The sequence below is a fragment of the Rhinolophus hipposideros genome (assembly GCF_964194185.1).
Source record: "Rhinolophus hipposideros genome assembly, chromosome: 16".
NCBI lineage: Eukaryota > Metazoa > Chordata > Mammalia > Chiroptera > Rhinolophidae > Rhinolophus > Rhinolophus hipposideros.
This window is the reverse complement of record NC_138062.1, coordinates 3652282-3661291: the sequence shown is the minus strand read 5'-3', so window position 1 is coordinate 3661291 and position 9010 is coordinate 3652282. Positions and strand designations below refer to the sequence as shown.

Genomic DNA, 9010 nt, shown 5'->3' with positions numbered 1-9010 from the left:
AGGACCGACGCGGACGCGGGGCAGACCGGGGCCCCGCGTCGTCCCGTTAACCCTGGCCCACCTCTCAGCGACAGCCGCGCTCCCGCAGTGCGCAGGCCGTGTCAGGCTGGGGCCGGGCGGCCGGCACGCAGCTGCTCTGCCAACCCGCAAAGAATTGGGCAAACGCTTCCACGGTCCGCGGGGGGTCCCTAGGACTGGCGGACAACTCAGCGCACTTGGAAAACATCCTTGAAACTCAGACACTGTGCTGCCGGTCGCTGGGCTCCCCGGCCTAGGCAGCGCCCAATAACACCGGGGCCCGCCCGCTTCCTCGGCCCCACCCAGCCGACCGCGGCCGCCGGGACCGACCCTCCCCGCCGCCGGCCACGCCTCCCCGCCGCCGGCCACGCCTCCCCGCCGCCGGCCACGCCTCCCCGCCGCCGGCCACGCCTCCCCACTGCGCCTGCGCGGTCGCCGGCTCCGCGAGGGCGGAAGGGCGGGCTGTGCCTGCGCGAGGCGCCGGCGGGCTGCGTCGTTACTTTTGAAACCCGCGGCGGGAGCTGCTGCCGGGCGCCGGGGGCCAGCGTGCGCGCGCCGCGTGTGGGCCCGGTCATGGCGCGCCAGCTGTCCCGGGAGCAAGGCATCACCCTGCGCGGGAGCGCCGAGATCGTGGCCGAGTTCTTCTGTGAGTCCCGTCGTGCAGGCCGGAGGCCGGAGGCCGAGCCGGTTCGCCCGGGAGGCCGGCCGTGCGGCGGGGAGCGGGTGGCCGGGCGGCCCGGTGCCCGGCGGGGGATCCGGGCGCGGGCGGACGCCGGTGGGGAGGACGCCGGTGTCGCCCACGCCCCGCCCGGCGAGGAGCCCCTCCCCGAGCGCTTCTGTAAAGCCCCCACCCGCCCGTCGACTCGGGCCGCGGTGACGGGTCAGTGCCGCGTGAGCCTGACCCCCCACCCCGGGGACGGACCGGGGGGACGCAGCCGACGGGCCGCGCTGGGCAGGCCCAGGCCCCCGTGCCGTGCGGCGGCACCCGGCGGGACTCGCGGGGACACGGGGAGGGACACGGGCCGGGGCGCGGGGCGCGGGGCGTGGGCGCGGGCATCCCGACCGCGGGGTCGGAGTTGGCACGCGCTGCATGTCGGCGCTTCTCTTTTAGAGCCGCTTAAACGCAGGCATCTCTCACTTAGAAACAACACCTTGAGGCTGCTCAGTGGCTCTGTTCCTACTCTGCTTTCAGCAAGACACACGAAAACACAGTGTTCAGGCATTGATAGCTTATTACTATTCACGAAACCCTAGCTGCGTCGACCAATGTTTCGTTTTCCAGTGTTACAAAATGATAATAACCTGTCATCATCATTTCTTTTGCTTTCAGCATTTGGCATCAACAGCATTTTATATCAGCGTGGCATATATCCGTCTGAAACCTTTACGCGGGTGCAGAAATACGGACTCACCTTGCTTGTAACTACTGACCCCGAGCTCATGAAATACCTGAATAATGTGGTGGAACAACTAAAAGGTATTTAATTGTTGGAGACAGTTTTGAGTTTTGCAGGCCTACGATGTACATTTTCCAAGTAGGATTTTGGTGCTCATTTTTCAACTTTGTACATAGAAGGTGTAAAACCCACGACCATCTCAAGTAGAGTGGCTCTCAATTGGGAGGAAGCAAATACTACAAATTGAAAGAAATCCTACCCATCACATTTTGAGTGGGCTGAATATTTTGATGTTAGAAATCTGATGTGACTTAACAAAACTATCTCTATCGACTTCCTTAGAAATGCCTTTTGCAGTTTGACCAATGGAACAAGTTGGAATTTTACATTAATTATGACAGTGTTATTATTTGTGAACAAAACACTACGTATAAATGCATTTTCTGTACCTGCTTGGAGTCTAAAACCACCATTATTAAGATCAAGGAAATTAAATTGGATTCAACTTAGGAACTAAACTTCAAAAAAAAAAAAAGAAGAAGAAAAAGAACTACTCTATAATAGAGCACCTCGTAGAGTTTTCTTCTTTTTCACCTTTTTCCACTTTAGTTTTTGAAAAATCCTGCCCCTGAGTCAGTAAGCCATTTCTAAACATTCATTTTTTTTCTTTAGCTCAAGTAGTTGTTCTATGGTTGGATCAATACTTGTTTTCCATCTACTTCTTTTTTTTTCTTCTAGAATCCCATCAATTTCTCTTTCATGTTTTTCTCCGCTTGTGATTCTCTCTTCTAATTTTTCTGGATTGTAGGATGTTTCTCCCTATCTTCCCAAAGTACTAGTTCCAAAAAGTGCTATAGTGGTCGTTTTCTATTTTTATTTTTTTAATGTTTTAATTCACGAATCATACTTATTTGTTTCAAGTAGCTTCATTTTTAAAACGAAGTGGCAGTCATATTTTTAATTAACTTCGGAGCTAACTCGCCCATAGCCCTTTATAAGGCTGCACTCACAGAATCTGACCTGAAACCTCTGGGCAGCTATGGATCTGTGTCTTTATCTTGATTTGATGGAAAAGCGAGACTTGCTTAAGCTACTGGGTTTGGGGGTTCTCCTCTGAGACCACACTGGTGATATTTCATCTCAGGTATCTAGACTTTCCTATTTAATATCTACCTTTTCTTTTAGTTAAAATGGAGGAATTATTCTTCCTAGAGGCAAATTGTCCAGTCTGCTTTGACTCCGCTCCCTGTAGCCTTCTTATGGACTCCACCCTATTTCTTCTCTCTTGTATTTTTGACTTCTTTGTTTAGATTTGGATTATTTCCAAATTTTATGTGATGTCTGGATTATTTCCAGTCTTAGAAGGAAAAAAATCCCTCTCAATCCCCCCCTTTTCAGAGCGAAACTAATAAAAACGTGGATCCGGCCCGCCTGGCTCAGCAAGGCCAAGAGGCCACTCCCAGCTTAGGGCCTGGTTTGAGCTGTCTGCATACTAAGAACATGTTACATTGTTAAAGGGTTGTAACAGGGAGCTAGGTGGCCACAAGCCTTAAATATTGCTCAATTATTGTTATCTGTTTAAAAAAAAACAAAAAACGAAAAAAAACACGCTGCTGATTCCTGAACATACTATCCCAATTTCCAAGATGAATTCAGAGCTCAGTCTCAGGCCCTTTCTCGGGGAAATCTCTCTAGATGATCTCTTGACGTGTACACCCGTGTAGATGACCTGTGTAGTTGACTGCAAACTTCTTTCTAACCCAAGTCTTCCCTATCTCCAGGCTCATGGAGAATGGCTCCCCCGATAGCCTTATGTGACTAGCCCAGAGATACTTCAAACTCGGCATCTAAAAACTAAATTTAGGGTCCTCTCCACTTCAGTTCTCTGTCCTCTGTGACTGAAGCAACCAGACAGCCAGCGATACACGCCAGAAACTGGAGCTGTCCCTGACTCGTTCCTTTTACTCCCGTGGGCCATCTAGTAATCCTAATAACACTGGTAACCATGGCGTCTCTTGAGCCTGTCTACTACCCCATCTCTACCAGCTTAATTACTGATTAACTAGTATCCCCGAGCCCCCTTCAGTCCACTTGGCACATCTCAGCCAGAGTGATATTAATAGTTTTACTATACCTGCTTCAAATACAGCGATGACTTCCCCGGAAATACAGTCTCTTTCACACACGGCCCCCCTCATCTCGCCAGCCTCACCTTGTTCATCCCCCCTTTCTCAACTGCAATTTTGAGTATTTAAGACCTCTACCCTCTTCCCTGTCCTTTTGCATATTTAATGCTATTGATTCTCAGAGCTAAAACTCCTAGTTTCGCTATGACGACTCCCTGAGAGTCACATTTTCCCATTTTATGCTCTCATTGCACCATCTCTCGTACCTTTCTAGCAGCTAACAATGATAATTTTACATATGTTTGGATTAGGTGTGATGTCTGGATTAGGTCCCCTCTCCCACACTCCCACCTGGGATTAGGACAGAAGTAGTGCATACTCACTACTCGGCAAACTCTGAGGGTCTGCAAAAGGAGCGAGGTTGGGATGGGGCAAGCTCTTGTGCAGGTTGAGTTCTGGAACACCAGTGGTAAGAATCTGTTGAGGACGGGGTCCTGGGAAGAGTGTTACTTTGTAAAGCAGTAGAGCAAAAATGGCGCCTTGTTGTGTGTTGCAGATTGGTTATACAAATGTTCAGTTCAGAAACTGGTGGTAGTCATCTCAAATATTGAAAGTGGTGAGGTCCTTGAAAGATGGCAGTTTGATATCGAGTGTGACAAGACCGCCAAAGAGGACAGGTAAGTGTGAATTAAATTATTTCCACTTTCATATGTTTTTCCAAAACTTGTTTTCTTTACTAAAAGGAGTTCTAATTATATTGAACTAGTTTCATATAAGGTATAATTTTTTCTAAGATACGTTAGTTGGATCTTCAGTCTCCCATGGAAAAGAATTTAGCTCACTTGAGCATATTGACTTGTATAGATGGGGTGCTTTTAACAGAATTGCCTTTAGTCTAGACTTGAGTGTTTGTGATGCTGTATGCAAAACTACACACGACGTACTTCTGGGTGGACCATTCAGTGGGTTGTTTACAGGGACCTTTAGCCATCGGGATGATCCTAGAGTCTGTACCAGTCTGTACCAGCTAAAGTGCGGCTCTGTCTACTGCAATTTCTTCCTCGCCACAAACTTCCCATGACGCTTCATAAGCTGAAATCCCCAGGGCCCCTGGTGGGAGGTGCCTGTCATGGTCCTATGCTGATGCCAGTACCCACCTAGGCAAGCTACCTGTAAAACTCAGCCATTTCTCATAATGAAGTCAAGTTTGTTCCTGAAGCCTTTGGTCTATATTAGAAAATTTTTAGCTTATAAAAATAATTTGAGGCAATAGGGAATTAGACATTTAGGTATTACTGAAAATGCCAAAATGATTTACCAATTAAATGTTTTAGATATCACTTGCTATTGTAAGAGTTGGTGAAGTTTTCCTAACATGAACCACTTGACAGACAGAATTTCTAGCCATCTGATACTAAAATCAACCCTGGAAGATGATTGGAAGGATAAATGAAATAATGAAGATACGTATTCTGCCTTCTAGGTAATAGGTCCTAAGAATACACTTACACTCATTAATGAAAAAACAAACTTTTTAATGTGTTACTTGATTTTGGAAGCATTTAATGAAATAAATGATCTTACCAATGTTTTAAATAACTCATTAAAACTGAAAATGAATTGATTTGCTTTCTTTGACAGTACACCCAGAGAAAAGTCTCAGAAAGCTATCCAAGATGAAATCCGTTCAGTTATCAGACAGATCACAGCTACAGTGACATTCCTGCCATTGTTGGAAGTTTCTTGTAAGTATTTTACAACTTCACATGGACTTAAATTTATGGGGGAAAAGACTAAGCTACTGCGTTAAGAATGATCCCTTTATTAAATTTTTCCTTAATTCTCAATATCGTACTATAAATGAAGAAAAGAGCATTTTAAGTAAAAGTTATGTTATATGCATTCTAGAAAATTTGGAAATGCTGAAAAGGAAAGGAATGGAAGTACAGGATTCACTCTTGAACATTTTGATGTAATTCCTTTCACTTAAATACACATTTATATGCACATAATTAAGACGATAGCTATAACTGTGTCTTGCTTTTCTTGGTTACTTCTTCCTCACCAACTATTTCCTGAATACCTTCTATGTGCCAGACCCTCTGCTGAGCACTGGGGACAGCAATCACAGAACCAGTTTGTTCATTTTCTGTAGCTTACATTCACGTATCCCATGTGTGATCATACACTTTCTGCAAATATTTTTAAATGGTTTTCTCTTTAAAGAAAAAGAAGGAAAAAACTTGAATTTTCTGTAAGATAAAGGGAGTATAGCATTTTCTATACTAAAAATAAATTTCCATTGAGGAAAAGCCATAACCTAGTGATTGGAGACCAGGCTAACCTGTGTTTTCTAACTGTTGGTGGTTCAAAATGGGAGAGAAACAGGGAAGGTAGTTTTACTTTTTAAAAAATGAATGTGTATAGATGATATAATACAGAATTGCATACCTGAAATCTATGTAATTTCACTAACAATTGTCACCCCAATAAATTTAAAAAAAATTAATGTAGTATAATGATCTTATCCCCAATTTAGGTTCATTTGATCTCCTGATTTATACAGACAAAGATTTGGTTGTACCTGAAAAATGGGAGGAGTCGGGACCACAGTTCATTACCAACTCTGAGCAAGTCCGTCTCCGTTCATTCACGACCACGATCCACAAAGTCAACAGCATGGTGGCCTACAAGATCCCTGTCAGTGACTGAAGGTGACGAGAGGACAGTGATGTGCTTCTTCAGTGTGCTTTCCTGAAACCAAGTCAACTGTAGTCCATGTCTTATTTCATTGGTTAATTTTTAGATGGGGAATTCATACAGCTGTCCCGTTTTTTGGTACACGTTTGACTTTGCATAGGGTAGACATAATTTTTTGTACACTATTCAAAAGGGAACCAGGAGATGACATCAGCCCTGGAATGTCAGTTCCTTTGAAGGTGGTAACTGTAGATAGAAAACCTTTTCCTACAATGCTAAATGCTGTCCTAAATCAACTTGCTTGACTCAGAATTTAGGTAGGAAGATACTTAAACATGAAGCAGTAAAAGCAGTCTGAATATTCAGTCTTTGTTTAAGTGCTAACGTAACTGGTAATCCACAAATAAAACATTGCTAGGAGGTCCTTTTGCCATTTATTTCATTTGTATAGTTTCCATATTGAAAAAAATCTCCAATTATTTGATTTTAATTTATATAACTTACACCTACAAAGCTATTGATATTTCTACTGTTTAAAATTCTGGTGATACAACAACTCTTAAAAATATCTTTTTGTGTTTTATAAAATCAAGGTTTAAATGACGATGATAAATAAAGTTAAATATGTATGTTTTAAATTTATCTTAAAATATTACCTTGGTGTGGTGTTAATACAGTTAAATAGTAGTTAGGGTGGATTCAGTACAGTAGTTCCCCCTTATCTGCGGTTTGGTTTTCTGCAGTTTCAGTGACCCGTGGTCCAAAAATACATGGAAAATTCCAGAAATATGCATTTCGTAAGTTAAAATTGTGTATAGTGTGATGAAACCCCATGCTTTCTAGTCCTCCCAGGGGACATGAATCGTCCCTTTGTCCAGCTTCTCCACACTAGACGCTCCCCACCCGTTAGTCACTTAGTAACCACCTCAGCTGTCAGATCGACTATTAAGGTATCGCAGCGCTTGTGTTCAAGTCTCCCTCGGTTTACTTAATTATGGACCCAAAGCACAAGAGGAGTGATGCTGGCAATTCAGATACACCAAAGAGAAACCGTAAGGTGCTTCCTTGGAAGGAAAAGGTGTGTATGTGTAGGGAAAAACAGTATATATCGGGTTTGGTACTAGGCATAGTTTCAGGCATCCACTGGGGAAAGGGGTCTTGGGACGTATTGTATCCCCCACGGATAAGGGGGGACTTCTGTACAGCAAATGATTTCTGCAGATTAGGTTGTAAGACCTAAGTACTGTGAATTTAATGGACAAGATTTGACTATACTCCATCTAACAGCAGACTTAAGCATTGTTTGTGTAGTGTGCTCAGTGTCATCTAGAATTCAGTTTAGCAAATTTGGGCTGTAGAGCTTCTATCCTCAGCCTTACTGCCCTCCTAGGTTTCCTTATATGTGGAAACACCGTGCTCATTCCTGTGCTTGTGACTTCAGGTACGTTCTTTTATCCAGTTCCCACCTATTTTTCCAACAGTCAGTTTAAGGTAAACTTCTAAAGTCTTCTAAATCTTATCTCATTTTGTAATAATTTATTATGTGGTTAGTATCAGACGCTGTTCTAAGCTCTTCACATGAATTCATTGAACTGTCAGTATTAAGTACACATAGTCTGTCCATTCAGGTTACATACTGGGCATTTGTTTACGTGCACAATACTGAGTGACAGGTGCCAGGATGAGAAACCAAGTCCTGACCTTTCTGAAGCTGAGATCTCATGAAGGAAAGAAAAACATGGCGAAGGACCACAAAGTGAACGCAGATTCTGATCAGTATGTATTTGTCTTTGTTCTTTCATGTGATCATCTTACATCTTTGATCCAACTATCTGCCCCATAAGAGTGAAGAGCACGTTTTACATTCTTTGACCTCCCAGGCTGGACAAAGGTGCCAGTGTTGGATGGTGGGTACAGTGGCGTTGCTGGGGAAGCCCATTTCCTAAACTGCTGAAGCTATCTAATGAAGCCCATGCACAAGCCTTTGTGTCCTAGATAAGGGAAGCAGGTGTGCAGAAATGGAAGCCATATTGAATTAGCTATGGTCAAGGGTCAGGTTTCCAAACAACATGAGGTCTATTACAAAGTGGATGCTGCTAAGATGAAAGCACTTGAATTCTTGGGCTGTTCATAGCCTCTTAACATTGCAAATACAGGTGGAAGAGGAAAGAAGAAACAACTTCAGGGAAAATAGGGAGTAGTGAAAATTCTCCTATGTTTAGAAAAGACATTAAAATCTTTATAGAAAGTAGTGGCTGCTTCAGGGGAGCACTGAATACTGCTTTGGTAAACAACGGGGATAATAACATGGTTCTTACCCCCAAAAGCTCACCAGTAGCATCACTGTCTATTCCTAGTAACACTTAAATTTCTGTCCTTTATGTCTTTGTCAAATTAAATGATCCTAATATTACTATTAATTTGTAATTTATTATGGTACTGCCCTCTGTCCTTTAAGAGTTACGTCCCGAATTGATGCTCTGGATTTGACTTTTACTCTCAAAAACGAGCTTCTGTCACACAACTAGTGCCGACAAATAACTCTAGTACCTGCCATGCGTCAGCTAGGCTCTTGTTTATTTGAAAACAGCAAGAACTGGCTGTGGAAGAATTGAATGGAAGAATAGTTGCTGTCTAAGTTCCCAAAGGGAAGTCTGGAAACCGGAGGGGGACAGCTTCAGGGTTCTCAGACAAATCTGTGCTGTCTGCGTATCTGTGCAACGGGCCGCTGGTGCTGCCCGGTCTTCCATCCAAATGGCAGGGTGATGG

General features: G+C 44.1%; 1 protein-coding gene across 2 annotated transcripts; it reads left to right on the top strand.

Annotated features, from left to right (window-relative positions):
• Nucleotides 1-461: 461 nt before the first annotated feature.
• MAD2L1 (mitotic arrest deficient 2 like 1) lies at nucleotides 462-8653 on the top strand. Of its 2 annotated transcripts, none has more exons than XM_081076435.1 (5): nucleotides 462-664; nucleotides 1349-1495; nucleotides 4098-4218; nucleotides 5183-5286; nucleotides 6081-8653. In XM_081076435.1, exons 1-5 carry the CDS (start codon nucleotides 592-594, stop codon nucleotides 6251-6253), a joined length of 618 nt encoding a protein of 205 aa, XP_080932561.1. In that variant the 5' UTR covers nucleotides 462-591; the 3' UTR covers nucleotides 6254-8653. The 2 variants fall into 2 exon arrangements, with proteins under 2 accessions (XP_080932561.1, XP_080932562.1); XM_081076436.1 differs by having other exon boundaries at nucleotides 6108-6885.
• The last annotated feature ends 357 nt before the right edge of the window (nucleotides 8654-9010 follow it).